Source organism: Cibotium barometz, chromosome 43 (assembly GCF_041138505.1).
Source record: "Cibotium barometz isolate CiBa-2024 chromosome 43, ASM4113850v1, whole genome shotgun sequence".
NCBI lineage: Eukaryota > Viridiplantae > Streptophyta > Polypodiopsida > Cyatheales > Cibotiaceae > Cibotium > Cibotium barometz.
The window spans coordinates 37,715,168-37,741,905 of NC_141088.1; the positions used below are offsets into that span (position 1 = coordinate 37,715,168).

Below are 26,738 nucleotides of genomic sequence, written 5' to 3' on the forward strand. Positions count from 1 at the left end.
TTGTGTGCATTCTTGCTTCTTCTTCTCAAAGCTTTGTGTGCTTTCCTGCAGCCCTAATTCCAACAAATTTATAGGGTTTACATCCACAAGATGCCAAGCATCTAATCCCACTGATTTCTCCTTGATTTGTGCCACCTCCCCTACATCTGGGGGCACCTTTTCAAAATGCTTCAATATAGTAGTAGATAAATGTGTCTAGATATGTTTTGAGCCCACAAACATCAAGATCGAAGTTTTAATGAAGACTTAATCAAGTAATCAACAGAGGCACTTCCCTGACTGTGCATAGTGCTGGATCAAGTAATCAATAGAGGCACTTCCCTGACTGTGCATAGTGCTGGATCTCACTGTAGACTTGATGAAATCAAAAACTGTCTTCACCAGCTTGTAGAGCATGCTTGAAAACCCCCAGGCCTAGCTGGAATTAGATGAATTCGAAGCAGGTGTGTTGCATGAGCTTTTTCCCCAAATCTACTGGCGCCTACAAATCGCATTGTCGCTGCCGTCTGCGCTAAAATCGGCCGATTCCTTGGAGCTGTGGAGGGCCTTGAGTCTAGTATGTGCCTCCAAAAGGGCTTGGGCAATGGGTATGTGTGAAGGGAGAGAGAGCTCCTCCACCAACTGGGGGTACAAAAGCTAGTTGAAAGAAACTTAAAAAAATATGATTAACTCTTAATCTTGATTAGCAAGGTAATTTATTGCTTAAAAAACTAGATGGATCCTAAGCTATGGCTCTGATACCATGTTAAAATGCAAGCAAGATGATGAGCTATGGTGGATCAAACACAAGAATCAGCATAATTAGATGATGATTAAGATGAGATTAGTGAGCAATTAATCTAATAGGGTAATGTAGGCATGGAGACTCAAAAACTAGCAAATACTCATTAGGATAATGCCTCAATTTATAGGGTTTACATCCACAAGATGCCAAGCATCTAATCCCATTGATTTCTCCTTGATTTGTGCCACCTCCCCTATATCTAGGGGTACCTTTTCCTAGAATCTTTCCACACCCCTATATTCACTCATGCTACCCTTGATTCTCTCATCAGAGTAGATACCTCTCATCTTTTCACTGCTACCCACTCAATTATAAACTCTCTTTTACAGCCTCTTGCTAAGGGCTTGTTTCCGCACACACCCATTCACTTGCATATTTCAACAATCACGGCCAAAGTCATGGCAGATCAACATAAGGACTCTCTTGTGGATCGCAAGGCAGTAGAAGCCCAAAAGTTGCAAATGCTTGGCCAGCTTACTTCAGCTGTGATGACTGGCCTTTTGGATGTAGTGAAAAGTTTTAAAAAGGAGTGATTTCACTCTGTTATCTCTGCAAATTATGGTGCTTTAACATGTTTATTGTAATTGAAATCAATCATCATGTAATGAAACACTTCAATTTTTCAGCTAATTTCAAGTTTTAACATGTAAATACACTAATGTTATGTAATCATAGGAATTTAGCCATTCTTCCATGTATTGCAGGGGATGGAAGACGAGTTAATTCTCGTACTTTGTCTCATTGCAATCATCATTTCTTTGATTGTAAAATGATCGAGATGATGGATTCATATTATGATGAGGACGATTTATGCATGCAACATGTATCCATACATGTATCCATACCGAGTCAGTGCATACATGTATCCATTCATATTATGAAGAGGACGATTTATGCATGCAACATGTATCCATACATGTATCCATACCGAGTCAGTGCATGGCTCGAGTTTTTGGCTTGCATGGCAGGCTCGGATTGCTAGAAGGAGACATGAGTGGCGGTCATGTTGGGCTTATCCTAGACCCCAAACTTTTATGGAGTGTGGTTTGCTCGGAAGCTACCCAGACAGAATGTTCAAGAGTAGGCTCCACCTAAGCAAGGAAACATTTCACTTCTAGACTGCACGGCTTGCTCCTTGGTTGCAACGGTCTAACACTAACTATCGAAAGGCAATTAGTGTGGAGAAGCGTGTATGTGTGGCTTTGCACTGTCTATATGTGTGTATGTTAGTGGTTATGTTTAAAGAGAGAGAGAGAGGACAAATGTGAGAATTGTATTTGGTGATCATGACTCAGCTGATGAGAGTGACAATAGTGAGTAGGAGATGAAATAGTGCTCGGATGTTATGACTTTGGACACAATGTTGGTATTTTGTTTATCTCTAAGACATCATGTTTTGTAGGGTTTATAAAATATCTCCCAAACATCTTTTGGATTATTTAATTAGGATGTTTATTTGGTTTTTAAATCTCATATGCCTATTGATTCTCATTCTTTTTTGTAGATGGGAGGAGGGGAGGGGGTAAGATAAATCTAGTTTATCCCCTCTCCTCCTCTCGAAGAGAGCAGGGTGTAGCCACAATAGCTGTGGTGATGGGGTTCAGTCCCCAACTCTCTATTTGTGAAAATTGCTTTTGCAAGGTATTAATGAAGTTTGGGAGCATCTTGTAAGTTGCGAGGTGAAGCATGTAAGTATGTGGGTAAGTGATCATTGATTACCAATTCATTCTTCCATGGTATAGTAAGACAGTAGGAGCACTTGCACTTGCACTTGCACTTGTATCGTACGTGTTGAGCACCAGATTGGGAGTCTTTACATGTTACATGTATACGCAGGTTAATATGTTGGTGGAGATGCACGTTGTGTAAAGGGTGGTGTGTAAAGGAAGCGCCCATGCATAGGCAGTCACTTTTTTAATAGACGCAGGCATGGGCAGTATCGGATTCACTTTTCATCGCCATATACCCCCCCGTGTCGCCATTTCACCCTCGGAATCCCCTCCTCTTCTCGGACTTTACCTGCACCATCGCGGTCTTCTTCACCATCAGAAGAAAGCCATCGCCCTCCTACGCAGGTACCCCCGCCCTCTGCAGCCATGCGTATCATCGTGCCTCTGCAAGGTGTGGTGCAGGGCCGGGGCGGGGTCTTCTGGGGCTCCGTAATACCCTGCGCGCTCTTCTACTTTCTACAGCTCTACATACGGCAGCGGCGCCCGAGCTCTTCCGGCGACGGCGATAGTGATGGCGAAAACAGCGACAGTGCCCCCGCTTCCCATTCAAACAGAAATCTCAGCCGTGCGAGCTCTTCCGGTGAGGGCGATGGTGGCCCTGGCGACGGCAGAAACAATGAAATCGCCTCCTCCTCCCGTTCCAACCTCCTCCTCAGAAGCCCTCGCCGCCCAACCTTCATCTCTGCCCGTGCCGTCGCTGTCTCGGACACTGGCGACTCGCCCTACTACATTGGCTGGAGAGAGTATGGTCGAAATCCTTTCCATGCAGAGGAGAATCCCGATGGAATCATCCAGCTCGGCTTAGCAGAAAATCAAGTATGTTTATGTGAATCCATATTCTTCTCTCCTTGTCCTTATGTTGAACTAGGCAGGCTTAAGCCCGGGCTACAACTTAAACATAATCCTGAACTAGAGCTGAATTAGACCTACAGGTGGCTGATGCATGTGCTTTGCCATGGTCAGGGCCAAAACTAATTGCCACGGATGCTTGTGCCTTGCCATGGCCATGACATAGCTAATTGCCATGAATGCATCCCGCCCCACGCATGGGGAAAAAGATCCGTCTACCATCTATTAGTTACCAAGAAAAACAGCCATGATGGCTAAGTACAAAATTGTCTCCAAATAGAGAGCGAGAGTCCAAAAGCATAAAAGGGGGAGGGTGCTCTTTTGGCATACACTAGGGGAGGGGAAACAACCACAGAGGTGGTCTATAGTGCCAAGTGGGCTCACCGCCATTGTTAGTGAGAAAGGGATTGCGACGCTAGATCCTCAAGAAGGAGTGCCAAGTGGGCTCGCCACCATTGTCAGTGAGAAAGAGACTGTGATTCTAGATCCTTAGGAAGGCCTCCCGAGTCCTGGTGCTCCCGCATGTGCTCTGAGCCACCTTGAAGCTTTCCCCACTAACCACGGAGGGTATGAATGATATCGAGCTAGATGCTTCGGATGGACTTTGTTGCCGGGGTGAGGATGGCTTCGTTGCCTTCGCTGCATCGAGCTCTCCAAATGTGCCATGCAGCAATACTACTGCAAATCTCTCGTTTGGCTAGAACCTGGAGTCCAGTGACTTGTAGGTGGAGCTGGCTTTGGCACTCCATAAATACAAAGGTGAGAGAACTGAAGAGCTAGTCCCCCACCCTCCTCCTCATATGACCTGATGGCCGTGGCCTCAATTGGCCCAAGCAATTGTGCCCCATGTAATAATGTGGGAGGGGGCTCGGTTCATAGTGAAAATGCATAGGATCTGCTGCCAAACTTGTTGAGCCTTCGGGCAATCCCCAAGACAATGACGTTGGGACTCCTAGGGATGGCCACACGTTGGACATAATGTTGGAGTGCCAACTGCCGAGCTCGTGTGCCAGCTACCACATAAAGAGAGTGGTCTTTTGCAGCCGAAAACTATCCCAAGGCCTCTTCCAAAAATTCTGAGAGAGTGCGGTGAGAGGCCGTGGGACTGCTAGTGTCGTGCTATTGCGGGAGTGCCCTCAACCTCCGGCACTTGAATCCTACGCCCAGCCGTGAAGTATATGCAAAAAAGAGGGTGCCAGGAGTCTCATCACTGTCCTCTGGATCATGCCATGTCCACTCTCCTGGGTCCCACTAGAGACATGTCACAAACGGGGGCGTGGTTATATAGAATTTAATACTGAAATCACAAGATTTATCATCCTTTGATCACTGCCACATCCCACATACATAGCTATAACAATTGATTATACAATGTGGGAGTATTGAAAAGAAATGATACTGCACTAGGGACCAACCAGAAGACGGGCTGGTCCCCCCCCCCTTGAAGGATATGTATTGCCTTAAGAGAGTAAGAATTTTACAAGTACATAAAACGGGTGGATTGGCCGAGCCATACACCATCGTTTCTTCCAAAATGATTGAATATGAAAACAACTTACAAACGCTATACTTGCCTACAAGTAGCCCAGCTACAAGTTAGCAATATGGTGCCCAATGTCACAAACCCCTATATTTTAGGGACATGCGGATGCGTGTCAGGCCTAGAAACATGCGGATGCATGTATGTATTATACTTGGACATGTGTATGGATCATATGAGTGGATGCATATGAGTCCAAGGACATGGCAGGACTGTGGACATTTGTGGACTTTCGGACGGTGCCCGTGTGGATTCCGGCCATGCACACATGGTGTGTTATGATGGCAGGCGGAATATTTTCAAGTACAAGAATGATGATAGGTGGTTCTCCAAGTTTACATGTGCACAATGCATAAATGATGCATGCCATAACTTTATTTTACTTTGTGTGACATTGTCTTGCTGCCTGGACAATGCTTGTTATTTTGGCTTGTGAAGTCCGAGGGATCGGGGATGCCCGGGCACCTTGTGGACACGTGTGTGCACTCCTGTTTGGGCCTAAAACTGTGGGTTTATGGGTTTTGCAGGTGGTAAGTGCGTCCACACTCAATTTACAGCTTACTTCATTTACTACTAAGGTTTATTGGTTTGCAGGTCCACACTCATTAATAAGTGGCCGGACAACTTATAATGCGTTCGCATTTGGTTGGACCAAAATTAATGAAGTCCGGACAGCTTATGGCCATTTCCCATTTGGTTGGACCTAAACTTATAGAAACAGGACAAATGGAGCACTATGGGCTGGACACCTACCTGGACACCTTATGGGGACACATGTCAGCCAGCATGTGTACCCACCAGGCCCCTGAGGTGGCACCTGAAAAAGGCGCCTCCCTCAAGAGGCCCTTTTGGGCTGTTTTACTCATTATTCAACATATTGGAGAGCTGGGTGGAGCTTTGGGAGTTGCTACAGGGTTGGTTGCTTGCTGCCCGGACTCACACAAGCTTGGACAACGATCCCCACACTCTTCTAAAGGGCTGGTTGGTAAATTTCAGACCTGCAATTTTTGGTTATTGCGAGTTTTGGGCTGGTTACAGGTGTCCAAAGTCAACTTGGACAGTACAGGACAGCTCTAGGGACCTCCACAGGGCTGTAGGACCCTTTACAGGTGGATTTCTCGCGACAGAAAGTTGCTGTTTTGGACTGGTTATTGCACAAAACAGGCCGGACAGCAATGGAATATGTGAGCATGGATGTGTCTCAAGGATTCCTGGTATAGCAGGTGCTTAGGGCAAGCATTGGGGACACTTGCTCGCGGAGAACACAGGTTTCTGGATCAGTTTCTCGCGTGGAAACAGGGCCTAAAGATCCATTTACATCTTGTGTAGGGCGGAGTACTTGTGAGGATTGTGATACTCTAGGCAGGGCGGATGTACCTGTGAAGAGGCTTGTGCAGGGTGGATGTACCTGTGTGTAGGGCGGATGTACCTACAGATTCTCTTGTTTGAAATGTATTCATTCATAATGTATTTGGAAGAATCAGGTGCAGGCTGGTGGTGAATCCCTAGGCACCCGTAATCTTGTACTTTGCAGACTCTTTTGGTAATATAACCTAAAGGGGGGGGGTCAGCCTATCATCGGCCCCTTTATGTGGTATACTGTCATTTTCAGCTTTGTGGTTGTAATGCTCAAGTGTTAAGTGCTCAGAATCTTGTTCACATTTATATGATTCCAATACACGCATCCGCCTCCTGTTACATTGGTATCAGAGCTCAGTTTTTCCCCTCATTGGAAAACAGTCTGAGGCTTGGAATCATAACTGGTGACCTGATTTGAGTGTCATGGACAGCCACATTTCTGAGAGTGTGGAGAACACACAGGACCGTGAATTTCATGGTACAAGGGATGCAAGAGATGCTGCAGGCAATGATGTCTATGGAGATGCAGGTACTCATGACACTATGCATTCTGATTTGGAATCTTTGAGGCGTCAAGTGCGACGCTATAGGGCTGAAACCGAAGAGCTCAGGTCATTGAAAAATGACCCGGATGTACAAAGGGTGTTGGTTGCGAAGGCAAAGGCTTCGGTCCATGAAGTCACTTTTGAAGCAATTGCAAAGGAAATGGATGTTGAGAAACCCCGAGAGCTTGCACTTGCATACCTAATGGTTAAGGGTGATGTATACACCGAAGCAGATGGTAGATTGGCTTTCAAGAAGGCACCCCTCATGGCTGCCCGTGGTGGTGCACATGATGCACAACAAGCACGAAGAGCACTGCAAGTGCCAAATGCTGAAAGGACAAGAGTCCCTGGTGCTAGGCTTGATGCAGGTCAAGAGAAGAGTAAGGATGAGGGATCCTCTACTCATTCCCGCTTTGCTCCAAGAAGACATATCCGTTCTCGTGTTGAGCTTTCCACTCATTCGGAGAGAGTGGCTCAAGAGAGAACGAAGAGGGATTGTGAATCTTCATCGCGGCATCATCACCATGGAGATGAACAGGATGTACATAGGGATGCACATAGAAGGAAGAAGCCTCGAGAGTTCAAGTCCGGTGACAAGGATGTAAAGTTTGAAAATTTTCAGGGACGGATGGACTCTACCAAAGCACTTGCTTTCATTAGACAGTTTGAGATAGCTTTTTGCAATGAAGACTTTTCGGAAAAGTCTATGCTCAGGCATGTGGGACTGCATCTCAAGGGTACGGCAAGTGATTGGTGGCTTGCAAAAATACTTGATGGAAGTGCTGCCCCAACTTGGTCTTCTTTTAAAATTCAATTTTATGATCAATTCTTACCACCAAACTTTGCAAAGGATGTACGCAAGGAGTGGGATTGGCTGTCCCAAGATGAGGGAGAGTCCGTTGCTTCATACATAGCCATAGTAACCTGGACCGGCAGAAACGGTCGGTTCGGACCGGGTTGGAAACGGTGTTTCCGAGTTTCCGCGAGGTCGGAAACGGCAAGAAACGGAGTTTCTTTTGAATTTATTTTAGACACGTAAAAAACATGCATAGAGACATCTTATTAAATAAACTTATGTCAAGAGATGCAAAAAACATGCATAGTGAGACTTGAAAGCACTTGCCCTTGAGAACACTTGCCCTTGGAGGCTTGGGCTTGAGCCTTGAAGCCTTGAAGAATGGGCTGCCCGGCAGCCACCTGTGAGACTGGAGAGCAGGCTGCTGCAGAGTACAGGCCTTGGGGCCTTGTGGGGGCAAAGGCTTGAGCCTTGGGGCCTTGGCCTTGAGCCTTGGGCCCTTGTGTGGCAATGGGTGATAGGCCAGCGTTCGCAGAATCGTAGGAAAGGAGGAGCGAAATGAAAAAATCGCACGCCCCCCCCCCCCCCTGTTTTAACCTGCCAAAAAAAAATGTACGGAAACGACGTTTCCGTCGGTCTGCCGTTTCCGGAAACGGCCGAACCGTTTTCAGAGGACGGAAACGCCGTTTCTGGTTACTATGTACATAGCAAAGTTTTGGAAAGTCCTTCTCAAGGTTACTCCCTTCATGAAGATTGGAGAGGACGAGAAGAAGAGAAAGTTTGAATCGGGGCTCCATCACATCATCCAACAAAGCTTGGGAGTGTACCCAAATAAGACCATACAAGAGCTTATACACTCAGCCATGATTGCGGAGAACTTGCACATGAAAGCACCCACAAATAAGCCATTTGCAGGTCACAACAAGATCAAATTCAGGGTTGGTTATGACCAGAAAAAGGGTGGACAGCCACCTAAGAATGCTCCCAAAGATGGCCGAGATGCAAAGGATGACTCCGAAAAGAAGCCGGGGGGTAAACGCCAAATTTTGGGCTCTCAAAACAGCAATTGGAAGAGTACAGGAAGGCTGGAAAATGCTTTAAGTGTGGCAGTAAAGATCATATATATCCTAAATACCCACAGAATCCTAAGAATGCTGAGCCTAATGTGGAAAAGCCTCTTGTGAATGTTGTACCCGATGTGCAGGGTAATATAGGACATGAGCCCAAGAGTAGAGTCATATGCAAGGCTTGGGGCAAATTGAAGGATCAGCTCGCTTTGTTTCTTTTTGATGATGCTTCCACAGATAACTTTATATCCGTACAGATGGCTGCCGCCATAGGTCTCAATGTGGAAGACATGGGAATGCAAATGAATGCAGATGCCGCCTTTGAGGGCAAACAGGTTGATGTAACTCCGGTCATTGGTAAGCTCCGTGTACATATACAGGACTACCTCGACCATGAGAGCTTTTTAGTGGCTCCTCTTACAGGTTGTGATGTTTTGTTGGGGATGCCCTGGCATCACCGTTTAGAGCCTATTAAGGCTTACAAAGAGAAGAAAATCAGCTTTGTACATAGAGGCCGTGAGCACTCTATAGATGCTGGTACTACTGGAAGTACCATACCTCTTGTAAGCCATGTACAAATTAATAAGGCAATAAAGAAATCAGCTTGTTCTTACTTGGTTTTTGTACGTGATACCATTGAACATTCTAGTGTTGATGTTAGTACATTAGATCAAGACAAGCTTAACTTTTTGAATGAGTTCAAAGATTTTTTTGCGAATGCTTTGCCAGGAAGGTTGCCACCCAAGAGGCCGGAAGATCATTGCATAGATCTAATTCCCGGTAGCTCTCCACCTAATAGGCCACCATACAGGGTGAGTGCTAGTCAACAAGAAGAGATTATGGCACAGGTGAATGAACTTTTGGAAAAGGGTTTGATTCGGCCTAGTTCCTCGCCATATTGCTCGCCGGTACTTCTTGTTCAAAAGAAGGATGGTACTTACAGGATGTGTGTTGATTACCGTGCCCTCAATAAGATAACCATCAAGAATCGGTTTCCGATTCCGCGCATTGATGACATCTTGGACAAGCTTGAAGGTTCGGCATGTTTCAGCCGAATAGACCTCAAGAGTGGGTATCATCAAGTGAGAGTGGCACCTCAAGATGTACACAAAACTGCATTTAGGACAGTCTTTGGTCTTTATGAGTTTTTGGTGGTGCCTTTTGGCCTTACAAATGCACCCGCTACCTTCAACAGGATGATGGACAGGGTGTTCAGAAAGCATAGAAAGTTCACGGGTATATTCTTTGATGACATTATTGTATTCTCAAAGAATGAAGCCCAACATCGTGAGCACCTGGCTATTGTGTTTAAAGAGCTTAAGGAAAATCAGCTCTACATAAATGCAAAAAAGAGTGAATTCTTCCTCCCAGAGATTCACTATCTTGGTCACATTGTATCAAAGGATGGTGTGCGCATGGATCCCGCAAAGATACAAGCCATGCAAGAATGGCCAGAGCTGAAATCAATCCATGAAGTGAGGAGCTTCCTTGGTTTATGTGCTTACTACAGGAGGTTCATCAAGCATTTTGCTTTCATTGCCGCTCTGTTACATGAGTTAATGAAGAAGAAACTAATCTTTAAATGGACACAAGAAGAGAGAGATGCCTTTCAAAAGTTGAAGAGTGCAATCATCTCGGGACCGGTACTCATTATTCCGGATTTGCACAAACCTTTTGTGGTGGAATGTGATGGATGTGGGGACTGCATAGGGGCTGTTTTGAACCAAGAAGGACATGCCATTGCCTATGAGAGCAGACGCTTGCAACATGCAGAGCTTCACTTACAGGTTTATGAGAAGGAGTTGTTGGTTGTAATTCATGCCCTTACTATTTGGAAACACTATCTTTTAGGGGCTGATTTTATGGTCAAAACTGATCATCAAAGTTTGAGATACTTTTTGACTCAAAGTAAGCTCTCAGAGAAGCATATGAGATGGGCAAATTTCCTCTCAATGTTTCATTTTCAGATTTTACACACTCCAAGGAAAAAGAATGTGGTGGCAGATGCCTTATCTAGACGACCACAGGTTCATGCTATTACAGTTGCATACCATGAGGACTTATCGGATATGCGTAATACTTATCATCTGGATGAGGATTTTGCACATGTATGGGCTGATTTGCAAGAGGGTATTGCTGTCCCATCTTATGTCATAAGAGATGGATATCTCATGATGCAAAATCGTATGTGTGTGGTAAAGAATCTTCGCCATAAGGTTATGGATGAGTGCCATGCTCCTCCATATGCAGGTCATAGAGGCATTTTGGCCACAGCACAAGCTTTGGAGAGGTATTTCTTTTGGCCAGATATTCGCAAGGATATTGAAGCATATGTACGTGAATGTATGGTATGTCAAAAGGTCAAGTTTGACCGACATAAAGCATCTGGATTGCTTCAGCCTTTGCTTATACCAAATGAACCATGGGAAAGCATTGCTATGGATTTCATTATGGATTTGCCAAGGACGCCACAGGGAAATGATGCTATTTGGACCATCATTGACAGGTTTAGCAAGCAGGCACATTTCATTCCCGTGCGCAAGACAATAAAGCCAGATCATATGGCTAGGATGTTTTTGGCACAGATATTCAAACACTATGGCATGCCTAAATCTATTGTGGGGGATAGAGATCCTAGAACCACAAGCTTATTTTGGCGCGCATTGTTTGACAATATGGGTACAAAGCTGAACTTCTCATCAGCTTACCATCCACAGACAGATGGGCAAAGTGAAATAGCAAATTCAGCCGTCCTCGACTTGCTGAAATCTTATGTATCCGACCGCAAATCGGATTGGGAGAAGTATTTACCACTTGTGGAGTTTGCCTACAACAATACGGTACATACTTCTACGGGCAAGGCGCCCTTTGAGATTATCTATGGCAAGGTGGTACTACCACCCATCCTTCGTACAAAGGATGAGATTTTTGCAGCAGATGAGTATGTCAGAGACTTGGATACTGCATTTGCACAGGTACGGACAGCCATAGAGAGGTCTCAAACCAAGAATAAAAAGGCAGCTGATAAGCATAGAAGGGATGTACAATTCAAACAAGGTGATTGGGTCTTGCTGAAATTTGAAAAGGCACGCCTTCGGAAGAGGCCAGGGAAAGAGGGAAAGTACCCTAAGCTTTCCAACAGGTACTATGGACCTTTTCAGATCTTGGAGAAGATCAATGATGTTGCATTTCGGCTTGTACTCCCAGATCATTGGAACATGCATAATGCTTTTCATGTGAGCCTATTGAGGCCTTATGTGGGACCGACACCGTTTGAGCCGGTTTTGGAAGACCCACCCGAGGTGGATGAGCTGGAAGAGATTCTTCAACCTGAATAGATTGTTTTTCACAAGGAACGAAAGCTTGCGGGAGGCAAACTTGTTCGTAGGTACCTTGTGAAGTTCAAGAATTATTCAGCTTTGGATGCGAAATGGATGGATGAGGCCTACTTCGAGGATTACCCAGATCTTTTGAAGGCCTATCTGGAGGCTTTTCAGTTACGGTCAACTGATTAGAAGCCGGGGGGAATGTCACAAACTCCTATATTCTAGGGACATGCGGATGCGTGTCAGGCCTAGAAACATGCGGATGCATGTATGTATTATACCTGGGCATGTGTATGGATCATATGAGTGGATGCATATGAGTCCAAGGACATGGCAGGACATTTGTGGACTTTCGGGCGGTGCCCGTGTGGATTCCGGCCATGCACACATGGTGTGTTATGATGGTAGGCGGAATATTTTCAAGTACAAGAATGATGATAGGTGGTTCTCCAAGTTTACATGTGCACAATGCATAAATGATGCATGCCATAACTTTATTTTACTTTGTGTGACATTGTCTTGCTGCCTGGACAATGCTTGTTATTTTGGCTTGTGAAGTCCGAGGGACCGGGTACGCCCGGGCACCTTGTGGACACGTGTGTGCACTCCTGTTTGGGCCTAAAACTGTGGGCTTATGGGTTTTGCAGGTGGTAAGTGCGTCCACACTCAATTTACAGCTTACTTCATTTACTACTAAGGTTTATTGGTTTGCAGGTCCACACTCATTAATAAGTGGCCGGACAACTTATAATGCGTTCGCATTTGGTTGGACCAAAATTAATGAAGTCCGGACAGCTTATGGCCATTTCCCATTTGGTTGGACCTAAACTTATAGAAACAGGACAAATGGAGCACTATGGGCTGGACACCTACCTGGACACCTTATGGGGACACATGTCAGCCAGCATGTGTACCCACCAGGCCCCCGAGGTGGCACCTGAAAAAGGTGCCTCCCTCAAGAGGCCCTTTTGGGCTGTTTTACTCATTATTCAACATATTGGAGAGCTGGTTGGAGCTTTGGGAGTTGCTACAGGGCTGGTTGCTTGCTTCCCGGACTCACACAAGCTTGGACAACGATCCCCACACTCTTCTAAAGGGCTGGTTGGTAAATTTCAGACCTGCAATTTCTGGTTATTGCGAGTTTTGGGCTGGTTACAGGTGTCCAAAGTCAACTTGGACAGTACAGGACAGCTCTAGGGACCTCCACAGGGCTGTAGGACCCTTTACAGGTGGATTTCTCGCGACAGAAAGTTGCTGTTTTGGACTGGTTATTGCACAAAACAGGCCGGACAGCAATGGAATATGTGAGCATGGATGTGTCTCAAGGATTCCTGGTATAGCAGGTGCTTAGGGCAAGCATTGGGGACACTTGCTCGCGGAGAACACAGGTTTCTGGATCAGTTTCTCAGTGGAAACAGGGCCTAAAGATCCATTTACATCTTGTGCAGGGCGGAGTACCTGTGAGGATTGTGATACTCTTGTGCAGGGCGGATGTACCTGTGAAGAGGCTTGTGCAAGGTGGATGTACTTGTGTGTAGGGCGGATGTACCTACAGATTCTCTTGTTTGAAATGTATTCATTCATAATGTATTTGGAAGAATCAGGTGCAGGCTGGTGGTGAATCCCAGGGCACCCGTAATCTTGTACTTTGCAGACTCTTTTGGTAATATAACCTAAAGGGGGGGGGGTCAGCCTATCATCGGCTCCTTTATGTGGTGTACTGTCATTTTCAGCTTTGTGGTTGTAATGCTCAAGTGTTAAGTGCTCAGAATCTTGTTCACATTTATACGATTCCAATACACGCGTCCGCCTCCCGTTACACCCAACACTCTTTTTGCTCTCTTTCTAACTGTCTAATAAAAGAAAGAGCTTTAGTAATATCCCGTTTACCATTATAAGATTCAAACTTTACATCTTTATCCCCAGCCTTGAAAGTCTTCAATCTCTTTGAGGGCTTTTCAATGGGAGAAGGAGAACGGGCTTTGGGTTTAGCATGGCTTTTATGATGGCGAGAATGGCTTTTACGAGGAGAAGAACTTTGGCTAGGTGAAGGAGAACGGTTATGGGCATGAGAGTGAGCGGGTATGGGATCTTGAAGAGGCTTCTTGAGAGGCATAAAGTGTTGGTTCTCTATGCCTCTTCTTGAGAGACTCAAGAGTATGCTGAATTTGTACTATAACTTATGGGCTTGTACACACTATAAGGGTGGGCATAATGCCTTTACCCCAACAACCTCCCACTTAAAGGCAAAGTGCCCTTAAATGAAGGAAAAGAAAAATCAGCATGTACATGATAATATACAAGGCCATATCAAGGCTGAAACTGGCCTCATCCAATGCCCATCAAGTGTCTGCAATGAGCAAACCGCTCCGGAGGCAAACTCTTTGTCAACAGATCAGCCGGGTTGTCATCCGTATGAATCTTAACAAGCTGAATTTGCTTGTTCTCTATCACCTCTCTGATGAAGTGATACTTCACATCCACATGCTTCGTCTTTGCATGAAAGACAGGGTTCTTTGCCAACTGGATGGCACTGTGACTGTCACAATGCAACAATGGAATATCCCCTGTATAACCCAAATCAACCACTAACCGAGATAGCCATAATGCCTCCTTGCAAGTCTCTGTGGCCTCAATATACTCGGCCTCTATAGTAGATAAGGCAGTGCACTTCTGAATCCTGGATATCCATGACACAGCACCTCCTGTGAATGTAAACACATAACCGGTAGTAGACTTCCGGTTATCTGGATGACCGGCATAATCCGAATCCGTGTAACCATGCACTAATGCATCCTGTTTGCCAAAACATATGCACATATCCTATGTGCCCTTCAGGTATCTCATGACACCTTTCACTTCTTCCCAATGCTTCTTGCCAGGGTTGGCCATGTATCTAGAAACCACTCCCACTGCAAATGCAATGTCCGGCCTAGTAGCAACCATGGCATACATGAGACTGCCACAAGCTGAAGCATACGGAATCTTACCGACCCCTTGTCCTGGCTCCTAACGCATGGTCATGAAGCTCCTCCAGGCCTTGCTCTGAATCCACCTTTGTTCTCTTGTGCTCCTATCTGGTTCATATTCTTTATCTGGCTGCCTACTCTGAATCAGCACCTGAGAAGGTACATGGCATTGCACATGACATCCCCCTCTGCTAAACCTGATGACGGGATTCCAACCTGCTCTTGGATGACTGTCATCATCCCAATCCTTTCCCGAAGTCCCTCTGTCATTCATCCATCCCTGGCAACCCTTTTCTCTGAAAGCCCGGGCCGATCTCCAAACCACTCTGTCTCATACGAAGATCTATGCATCCGTTCCATCTAGTCCACAATCCATTCCTGCCCTGACTGTGAACACTGTCTTGGTCTTCATTCCTGAGAAATGAGTCTGGCACTCTCACATCACCCTTGGAGGATAAACCTCCCTTGGGACTGTTGCCCGAGAACCTATCTGGCTCACAAGATTGCCATCCCCTTTGGCTTTGTGGAACACCACCAACAAACCTCTTGGGAGTTCTTCCCGCTTCTGTGCTCCTTGCCTTGGGCTTCGTATCCGTGTACTTTCCTGTACCTTGGACGTGTACACCATCATCTGGGACTGATTTAGTGTTTAGCTTTGCTGAGCCTGATTCTGTGATACCAATGTAACACGCGGAAGCTCTGGGGGTCTTCTTTGAGCCCTAAACACTACTGGAAACCATATGATGCAAAACGCAGATATAGAGAGAGAGTAGAGAGAGAGAGAGGTGCTGGAATTTCAGTATATTTCATATAGTACAAAAAGGGTACTTTGCTACAGCCCTAGGGTGCCTTCATAAAAAGGTGATAACACCCAAAGTTCTGTCCCCCTATGGGACTCCTATTGACCCAAACCCCTAGAGGGTTGAATGGTCTTAACAATGAGCACATGGTCCCTTTTATAGGGCCTCTTAAATGCTTGGCCAACTGGCCGATTGCTAGTCGGCCAGTACACATTCTCTAAAACCACTTCAGCGCTGCCCGACGTGTTGCTTTTCCTTTTTGCATTTGATGCGTCGGCTCTTGCCTTCCTCTGGTTCAGCCGACCAGTGCTGGTTCATGGTCTTTATCTGGCTGCCTCCTATCTGGTTCATAGTCTTTATCTGGCTGCCTCCTCTGAATTAGCACCTGAGAAGGTACATGGCAACACTTACCATCATACTTACTAAAATTTGGTTGGCTTCGAATGACGGTAGTCGATGTTGCGGGCTGTTGGCAGGTGGCACCTAAGGCTGGGGAAACTGAAGAGAGGTGCTGATATCTAATATGCATGGATCCTTTTCCCTTTGGTGCTGGAGTAACATACGTTTTGGATCGAGCTCTCGTTGGTGCTCCCGAGCGGCGAGTTTAGCTTGATGTCGGCCTTCTTCGATCTTGCGTTGGGGTTCCTCATAGTCCTGTCTATCTGCTTTTTCTTGCTTCAGCCTCTGCTTTTTCTTCTCTTTGTCGAATCTCGTCTTCTCTTCTTTGTTGTTCCATGTGAAAGAAGAGGGAGATGTAGTCGGGGGTTGCTGGAGGTGGAGGAGGTCCTGCTGCTGTTGCCTCCAAGAGTTGGAGACGCTCCATGAGAAGCTGGTTCTGAGCTCTGAGTAGAGCTATGGTGTCTGTGGTAGTCGGAAGAGCAAGGTCTCCTTCGGGGGAGACTTCTTCCGGCTGATGGGTACTCTCCTCTGTAGACATGATGTTGAAGTCGGTGGTTGTGCTGGAACGCAATCTGGCCATCCAAGGATGCCCTCACGCTAGGATGCGGTGTATGTGGACAAGTTGAATCTGATACCAATGTAACATGTAGCGGAAGTATTCGTAATTAAGGATGCTGAAGGGTGTTAATACTGTACAATGTTGCATTGATGATGATGAGCCATCTTGTCACCATGCACTACAGTGCGGAGTGCAGGGGGGCTGGAGATCTGCCTCAGAAAAAGAGAGGCAAGGGATGGCGGTCTCGGTCGGGGGTGACGGAGCGGCTGCCATGGAGTCCTCCTAAAAGGGTGAAGACCAGAAAGCGCTGATACTCGCCGAAGTAGACAAACTGCCCGAAAGGTGACCAAAAACCAGCGAAGGAGAGGCTGAAGAGGATGGGGCACAAGTGAAGGCGAAGAGGAACAGGAGGGCCGCTCAGGATGACAGAAAAGGGAGGAGCAGCAGGCAATACCAAGGGCAGAGGGGAGGCAAAAGGTTGGGGAAGAGGCAGGCAGCGAAAGGGGGCAGAAAAGGCGGGCAGGAGGGACAGAACAGGCTGGGAAGGGCAGGCGGCCCTGCCTTGGCACCTTCTTGCCCTGCTGCGCCTGTCTGCCCCTGCCTCCTGCACCCCCCTTGGCGACGGCAGCTGTGGAAGAGGAGTGAGCGACGGTGAAGGGGGGAGAGGGCGACGGTTCAGCTACACGGGGAGTATTACCAATTTGCCATGAATGCATCTGCATTAGTTAATTGCCACAGATGCGCTCACAGTGCTACAGCCTTTAGAGGTACTGTAAACTTTAGTGTAAAACCTTAAAGAAGAAAAAGAAAACTGTTCACAATTTTGTGGCAAGATTGATTAGAGAACATTTGCAGAAAACTTCCCCGTGTTGTTAAGTCTTATAGCTAGAAGTTGGATTCTGCTTTTTGTTGTTTGATGTGGATTTGACGGTGTGTGAATGCAGCTTTGTCTTGATTTGCTCCAAGACTGGCTGAGGTCCCATCCAGAAGCTTCGTCGTGGAACGAAGACCAACATCTCACACTTGAAGATGTGGCACCATACCAATACAGTCATGGAATGCCTGCTCTAAAATCTGTAAGCTAATTTTTCTTAGTTCTTGTGTTGTTGAAACTTGGAATAGTGGCATATATGCCATGGACTTGCAGCACCTGGTTGATTTTGTTCAGTAAGGATTCTCAGTTATGTATAAAAATGGGTGATGTGTTTGGAAATGTGTGCATGCATGCGCGCGCGCGCGCGTGTGTGTGTCTGTGTGTGTGAGAGAGAGAGAGAGAGAGAGAGAGAGAGATTATTTCTGGAAAGCAAGGTTAGTCCTTAACCAAATCATGAGGTAGCAGGCTTGCTCACCTCCCAACTGCGATCGGCATCCAAGGCAAGGACTTCCTGCACAATGCCATATGCCCGTGTCTAACTCCGGCATTCCATACCACCGAAGCTTGCCCGTAGGCCTTCGACACGCCAATCTACGCACTTGCCATGTGTGTCTGCTCTCCTGGTCCAAGCCAGATCTTCAGTGGTGCATCCACACAACTGTGTCTATAACCGATATGGACCTGGACTATGTAAACAAACACTTTAATAGCAAACAGAGAATAATAGTAGGAAGCCATAGAATATAAATAGACAGCACACTAAGCCGGAACGGCCGGCCCCCGCAAGTACTTCTCTATTATGTAGAAGCTTTTACAGAGAATCCAAGGTGAGGGTGCAACTTGCACTAGATTTTCCACACATGTCCTGGGCAGCTTTCCACAAAGCAGACGAGATTCTGACAAAACCCTCCTCACGAAATCCAGGCCAAGTCAGTGCCACATATCAGTCCCAAACAAACTCCAAAACTGTCCCGAAACAGCCCGCTGTTTTCAGCTTGTACCGAGGACAGAAGAAGAGAGAAGAAAGTCTCTGTAGTTTGCCTGTACCGACCACCTAAGGGAAAAACCCTTCCTGAGAAGTGAGAACAGCCAGTGTACGGCTTGTTCACAGGCGGGCGGCTGGAAGAGGGAAATAACTCTCAGCTGTACGGCCTGCCTCGAACACAGCCAGCAGAGAAAACAACTTCTGCTGCAGCCAGTTAAACAAGAGATAACGAGAGATAAGTAGCTGCTGTATGGCCAGATGCTGCAGCCGCTAGGCGGGAGAGAGAGAAAACCAGCTGCTGTTGGCCAACAGCTGCTGTATGGTTAGCCTTTGTGGCAGCCCGTCGAGATGAGAAAAAGGTATCACTGCTGCAGTCGGCCAGCTTGTAGGCGACCAGTGGAAAAGGCAGGTGCAACACTGCTGTCTACCAGCTCAAAGGCAGGAGAAGAGGCTGAGAAAACAGGTCCTGTACGGCCAGAGCACATAGAGAGAGAGAGAGAGAGAGAGAGAGAGAGAGAGAGAGAACTGTTGCCGGCCTGTATGCCTGTCGCATCCTCAAAAGCAGCATGGCTGCTTAAAATATCCCACTTATTGCTTTGTTTAGCCATCCACTCTATAAATGACAAAAAGTAGGCCTCTTTTAGTGTCCAGACTATAAAAAGGTGGGCGCTTGGTTTTTATTGACTTTGTGGGCCACCAACTGTCCCGCATGTCCATGAATCCACGCCCAAATAATAATGTGTCCGGCCAAACTTTAATGATGTCTGAACAAATTGACTTATAAACCATATAAGTGACATAAATGACTAAAATCCCATGATACTCATGCTTCGTGACCATCTTTCAGGCCTAGTGAATGCTACATCTTACTCCTTCTGTGGGAAATCCCCGTTCTCACCTTGGTTCCGTTCTGTGTGTCGGGCTTTTTCCCAAAACATTGATCAAAGCTGGTAAAGGGACCAAATGGTGACATCCTCTCTGCCTTATAAGAAATTGTCCACAACTGCATAAGCCTGGTACCACCGGAATACTCTTTGCTGCCAATTTGTAGTAATCAACTGTAACACGCGGAAGCTTTGGGGGTCTTCTTTCAGCCCTAAACACTACTGGAAACTTGCTGATGCAAAACGCAGACATGAAGAGAGAGTAGAGAGAGAGAGAGAGATGGCTGGAAATTCAGTATATTCATATTGTACAAAAAGGTACTCCTAATCTACAGCCATAGGCTGCCTTCATAAAAGGTGGGAAACACCCAAAAACTGTCCTAATGCTGGACCCATTCCCTAGAGGAATGAATGATTACAACTATGAGCACTCACGCCTTTATGTAGGCTTCTTGAACCATAGATGAGCTGGCCGATTGCTGTCGGACCAGCCGACTGGACACCCTTTTTCATAAACACTGGTCGGCGCATCAAGCCCCTGAATCCTCTTCTTTTGGTACAGGCGCCTTGCCTCTCTGGTACAGCCCACAACCCTGTATGCAGCCGACAGCACCATCCAACAGCCGATAGCATCCCATGCCTTCCATGCCCTTGCTCCAAGTCCAAACTAGTCACTTCTGTATCTTGTGCTCCAAGTCCTAGCTCTAATGGTCTTTTTTTGGCTGCCTCTTCTGGATTAGCCCTGAGAATGTACATGAGCATGTCATGCACATGACATCCCCTTCTGCTAAACTTGATGACGGGATTCCAACCTGTTCTTGGATGACTGTCATCATCCCAATCTTTTCGTGAAGTCCTTTTGTCATCCATCCATCCTTGGCAAACCCTTTTCTCTGAAAACCCGGCCCGGTCTCCAAAACCACTCTATCTCAGATTAAGATCTATGCATCTATTCCATCTAGTCCTCAATCCATTCCTACCCTGACTCTGAACACTGTCTTGGTCTTCATTCCTGAGAAATGAGTCTGGCACTCTGACATCACCCCTTGGAGGATAATCCTCCCTTGGGACCGTTGCCCGAGAACCTATCTGGCTCACAGGACTGCCATCCCCTCTGGCTTTGTGGAACACCACCAACAAACCTCCTGGGAGCTCTTCCTGATCCTGTGTTCCCTGCCTTGGGCTTCGTATCCGTGTACTTTCCTGTACCTTGGACCTGTACACCATATGGGACTGAATCAGTGTTTAGCTTTGCTGAGCTTGATGCTCTGATACCAATGTAACACGCGGAAGCTCTAGGGGTCTTCTTTCAGCCCTAAACACTAATGGAAACATGCTGATGCAAAAACACAGACATGAAGAGAGAGAGAGAGAGAGAGAGAGAGAGAGAGAGAGAGAGAGATGGCTGGAAATTCAGTATATTCATATTGTACAAAAAGGTACTTCTAATCTACAGCCATAGGCTGCCTTCATAAAAGGTGGGAAACACCCAAAAACTGTTTTAATGTTGGACCCATTCCCTAGAGGAATGAATGATTACAACTATGAGCACTCACGCCTTTATATAGGCTTCTTGAACCATAGATGAGCTGGCCGATTGCTGTCGGACCAGCCGACTGGACACCCTTTTCCATAAACACTGGTCGGCGCATCAAGCCCCTGAATCCTCTTCTTTTGGTACAGGCGCCTTGCCTCTCTGGTACAGCCCACAACCCTGTATGCAGCCGACAGCACCATCCAACAGCCGATAGCATCCCATGCCTTCCATGCCCTTGCTCCAAGTCCAAACTAGTCACTTCTGTATCTTGTGCTCCAAGTCCTAGCTCTAATGGTCTTTTTTTGGCTGCCTCTTCTGGATTAGCCTTGAGAATGTACATGAGCATGTCATGCACATGACATCCCCTTCTGCTAAACTTGATGACGGGATTCCAACCTGTTCCTGGACGACTGTCATCATCCCAATCTTTTCGCGAAGTCCTTTTGTCATCCATCCATCCTTGGCAAACCCTTTTCTCTGAAAACCTGGCCCGGTCTCCAAAACCACTGTCTCATATTAAGATCTATGCATCTGCTCCATCTAGTCCACAATCCATTCTTGCCCTGACTCTGAACACTGTCTTGGTCTTCATTCCTGAGAAATGAGTCTAGCACTCTCACATCACACCCCTTGGAGGATAATCCTCCCTTGGGACTGTTGCCCGAGAACCTATCTGGCTCACAGGACTGCCATCCCCTCTGGCTTTGTGGAACACCACCAAGAAACCTCCTGGGAGCTCTTCCCGATCTTGTGTTCCTTGCCTTGGGCTTCGTATCCGTGTACTTTCCTGTACCTTGGACCTGTACACCATCATATGGGACTGAATCAGTGTTTAGCTTTGCTGAGCTTGATGCTCTGATACCAATGTAGCACGTGGAAGCTCTGGGGGTCTTCTTTCAGTCCTAAAGACTCCTGGAAACATGGTGATGCAAAACGCAGACATGAAGAGAGAGTAGAGAGAGAGAGAGAGATATGGCTGGAAATTCAGTATATTTATATTGTACGAAAAGGTACTTCTAATCTACAGCCATAGGCTGCCTTCATAAAAGGTGGGAAACACCCAAAAACTGTCCTAATGCTGGACCCATTCCCTAGAGGAATGAATGATTACAACTATGAGCACTCACGCCTTTAAATAGGCTTCTTGAACCATAGATGAGCTGGCTGACTGGTGTCAGACCAGCTGACTGGGCACCCTTTTCCATAAACACTGGTCGGCGCATCAAGCCCCTGAATCCTCTTCTTCTGGTACAGCGGCCTTGCCTCTCTAGTACAGCCGACAACCTTGTATGCAGCCGACAGCACCATCCAACAGCCGACAGCATCCCATGCCTTCCATGCCCTTACTCCAAGTCCAAACTAGTCACTTCTGTATCTTGTGCTCCAAGTCCTAGCTTTAATGGTCTTTTTCTTGCTGCCTCTTCTGGATTAGCCCTGAGAATGTACATGAGGATGTCATGCACATGACATCAATTAGAGCCATAGCAAAGAGTACTTTCACCAGAAGTTTATGTAGCTAGCATGCACCTTTGGTACTGGGAAATGTCCAGGCTGCTGACATCCTCGACAACTTCGTAAAAGTTGTCCTCAAAGGAATCTTACTACTGTTTACAAATTATCGGTTCTTATATTTCAAGCTATATTCAGATTTGTTAAGATACAATTAGTCTCAAAGAAAAGTTCTAGTGCTTGTTTTTCATTGAGTATGACCTTTTCGTTTGAACGCTTCTTGTTGATGTTCGTGGTTGCAGGTTATGGCTTCCTTTTTGGAAGATCTAATGGGCAAAAGTTTGCCATTTCGTGCAGATAATATTGTGCTCACGTCTGGAGCTACTGCTGCCATTGAGATACTGGCCTTTTGTCTAGGAGAGGCAGGGGATGCGTTCCTCGTTCCATCTCCATACTATTCCGGGTAGGACATTAAACATACAGGAGGTTCACAAGGAAGTATCCTTGGAAACTCTAAAACAATCCCCACATTTACATTGTCCTTGGCTTTTGCAAGACATACTAAGGTTTTCTAATGTCATTCTTTTCATACGATGAAGGTTTGATAAGGATATCAAATGGCGGAATGGAATTGAGCTGGTGCCAGTGTATTGCCCTAGCAGTGAAGGTTTCACTATCTCAAGATTGGCTCTTGAGAAAGCTTTCAATCAAACCCAGAGACGGGGCACCACTGTGCGTGCCCTGCTGATTACATCTCCCGGAAATCCTGTGGGCAATATAATGGATGCTGACACCTTGCGGTCTCTGTTTGACTTTGCAAGGGACAAGCATATCCATTTGATAAGTGACGAGGTCTATGCTGCTTCCGTCTACGAAGGCAATTTTGTGAGTGCAGCAGAAATTCTGGCTTCAGGTGACTATAACCCCCGTCTTGTACACATCATCTATGGATTGTCCAAGGACTTTGGGATACCTGGCTTCAGAGTTGGAGTTTTGTATACTACCAATGACAAAATTTTGGCAGCTGCTCGAAATCTTACAAGGTTTTGTACAGTTTCCTCACATACCCAAAGGCTGTTGGTGTTCTTACTTCAGGACAAGGGTTTTGTAAGGAGGTTTTTGGAAGAGAATAAGAGGAGGTTAGGCAATCGCTACAAGGTTACATTGAAAGGCTTGCAACAGGCAGGCATTCATTGTGCAGAGAGCAATAGTGGATTGTATTGCTGGTTAGACATGCGACATCTATTGATGTCATCCAGTATGGAGGTGGAGAAAGATCTCTGGAAAAGGCTGCTTTATGAGGTGAAAGTCAATCTGACACCAGGGTCCGAATGTCACTGTCCAGAGGCGGGATGGTTCCGGCTTTGTTTTGCTAGTGTAGATGAGCAGACTTTGGATGTTGCTCTGAAGCGTGTACAATTGTTTACAGTGGGAGTGAAAAAGTAACACCTGGATCCTATCTTGTTGACAAAGCTGTGATTCTTTGCTTTGCATTGATGAGCTCTCATGTGAAGGCCTCTTAAACAGTTTTGTGGCAGCTTAGCTAAGCTATGAAGAAAGCATTTTTCAGATCCATCTTGGTTGTATTCTCAGTTACTGGTCGTAGAGACTAGTGTTAAGTACGGTCTTAAGCACCCAAAGAGCATACTGATTACTGGATACCTGAATTTTGCAGAGCACTAATGCCTGTGCGTTTGTTTAAGAACCTGTATTATGGCTTTGTCTAGAGGCTCCACTGGTACCTGCTTCAAATCCATGCGCCAAAAGCAGGATCTTTCCAATTTCAAAATTCAGGCAATAATTTGTGCGTTTACGCATGCTGGTTGATTTTCTACACTCAAAGCACAGGCAATAATATGTGCGTGTACGCATGCTGGTTGATTTTCTACACACAACCATGTTCATGTGGCTTACACCATGCAGACTTCTTCCTGTGGCATTTCAGCTCGTGTTGGCTGTTCCAGAAAGAGCCGGTTCAGACATCCTAATTATTAATAAATAGCTCATAGATTGGGCCTTTTTTTTTGGGCAGTACTGAAACAGTATTAAGAGGGCTTTTTGTTTGCCACTAATTCTTCCCGTGGTCCCTTGGTTTCTCAAATGCCCTTCAATGTACGCTGGGAGCTGCATTGTTCTCACTTTGTCAGGATAGGATGCTTTGATTTTGAGTAATCTCTTAGCTGGGAATTTAAAGCGGTTTGTGCAAGTAGGAATATTGAATGTTCAAGTCGTCATTGATGTGGGCTGCCTCGTGAATTTTACCCTTTGTGGAAGGCTGTAGGAATGGTGGTTGGGTTTTTTAAATTCTTTATTTAAGGTCCATGGCCTATGGGATTCTAATTCCCGGTTTTGTTTTTTAAGAGTAGATTTTTTTTTTTGGAAAGGTTTTAGTTTGGCAAGTTTATGTTGGAAGCCTTTCAAGGAGGTATTGTGGATGATTCTATGTTCCAAAAGTGATCTGTAGAGTGGAAAAGATGGGTACATTTTGGGTCTAAGCCAATGAGCAGAAAGCTTGCATGTGGAATAAAATGCTCCAATTGCAATAGGTCTTCAAACTTAGAAGTTGGCCAAACCGGTCTTTTTAAGGGAGGCTTATTCACATATATCTATTATATAGTGTGGGTTTTGATGAATCAATGAAGAAAACATGCACAAAGCACGCGTCTCTCTCTCTCTCTCTCTCTCTCTCTCTCTCTCTGTGCATACAAAGAAGGATTGATGCTGGATGGGGGAAATATTACCGCTTTGAGAATGATTGCAGCAACAGTAACATCAGGAGATGGCACATCAGACGTATCTTATTTGATGCTTATGTCGTACAAACTGTGCTATACGGAGTAGAGGTATGGGGTGGAAGTATCTCACCATCAACATGGAATGACATTGAGAAGATGCAAAAGGCGTTCCTCAAAAGACACCTAGGAGTCAAAACCACTACACCTTACTCTATATTAATGCTTGAAACAGGCAGTAGACCCATCGAGCTTCGAGCACTCCAAAGGGTTTTCAAGTACATAAAGAAGGTCAAGTGCATGTAGATGGGGAGACTGCCAAAGAAAGCTTTGCTAGCAAGTAAAAGACCTCAGAAAACAAACAAAAGCAAGATGCTATCTTCAGGATGGATGCATGACATCAACGGTTGGTTTCAAAGATGGGAGGTAGACTCCTATCTAAATGCAGCATCAGATGAAGTAGATGAGAAGGCATTTCATCAAGCACTATTGGAAGCACTCCATTGTAAATGGCAATCATCAGAAAAAAGGGCTAAATTTGAATATTATGGCTCACACATTTACCCAAACTATTGGGTCACATACTCAAGTGAAGAAGACAATGCTCAGAAATACATAAGCATGCCTATTTTTACCAATGCAAGGAGAGGTCTTGCACTCATCCGGACTAGGTCACACACACTCGAGATTGAAAAAGGAGCATGGAGCAATATCCCAAAAGAGAAAAGACTATTCAAAGTATGCACTTTGGGAGCAGTGGAGACGGAGGAACATGTCCTTTTAACATGCCCACAATATGACCACATAAGAAAGGACTTTAGTACCATTCTAGAAGGATATCATGACTTGGTGGATCTGCTCACACATGCCAAGCTTGATGCTATAGGCATTTATATCACCAAGATTCTTAAACGTCATGGCTACCTTACAGCACAATGCGACCATACGACAAGCTCCATATCACTCCCATGAAGGGAGAAGGCTTTGTTTTTCCCTCCAATGAAGGGAGGAGGCTTTGTTTTTTTTGTTTCTTACAGCTTTGTAATAATTTCATGGAGGTCCCATGGGCCGTTTATCAGCTCCCAGAGGACGATAATACATTCTTCTTCTTCTTCTTCTTCTCTTTATCTTGTAGGGGTGTTGTAGGCCACGTAGAAATTATGTATCTTGTTTTGTTGCTCTCTCTACATTCCTACATATCAACTCTCTCTCTCTCTCTCTCTCTCTCTCTCTCTCTCTCTCTCTCGTACCTAACACCAATCTTTGAGATTATGAACTAATTGAGCAAGGCTAGGACTACTGGGGTATCTAATCCCATTCGCTTCCCTAGCTTTCGTCTTTCAGTAGAGTGTCTTCGTCTTTGGTGTTCTTGTCGATCTCTACGCATTTCATCGTTCCATAGAAAATTCACTCTGTGAACCATGAAATGCTAGATTGGATGCTTCAAAGATGTCCTTGGATTGTTGAAGTCATCAAGCAACAAATAAATGGTGAACGACTTGAAGTTCTAGGTGTGGGTACTTTGCAGTGGATTGGCGGAGATTTGAAAACAAT

At 45.8% G+C, this 26,738-nt stretch overlaps 1 protein-coding gene across 1 annotated transcript; it reads left to right on the top strand.

Moving 5' to 3' along the window:
• Window positions 1–2,733: 2,733 nt before the first annotated feature.
• On the top strand, window positions 2,734–24,697 carry LOC147613886 (1-aminocyclopropane-1-carboxylate synthase CMA101-like). Its single transcript, XM_086781870.1, has 4 exons — window positions 2,734–3,330; window positions 17,668–17,799; window positions 22,755–22,915; window positions 23,052–24,697. Exons 1-4 carry the CDS (start codon window positions 2,881–2,883, stop codon window positions 23,896–23,898), a joined length of 1,590 nt encoding a protein of 529 aa, XP_086637996.1. The 5' UTR covers window positions 2,734–2,880; the 3' UTR covers window positions 23,899–24,697.
• Window positions 24,698–26,738: the final 2,041 nt, after the last annotated feature.

Coding starts and splice junctions, on each gene's coding strand:
- LOC147613886 (XM_086781870.1), top strand. CDS start 2,881: ATGCGTATCATCGTGCCTCTGCAAGGTGTGGTGCAGGGCCGGGGCGGG. Junction 17,800..22,754: donor GAATGCCTGCTCTAAAATCT/GTAAGCTAATTT, acceptor TCGTGGTTGCAG/GTTATGGCTTCCTTTTTGGA. Junction 22,916..23,051: donor CCATCTCCATACTATTCCGG/GTAGGACATTAA, acceptor CATACGATGAAG/GTTTGATAAGGATATCAAAT.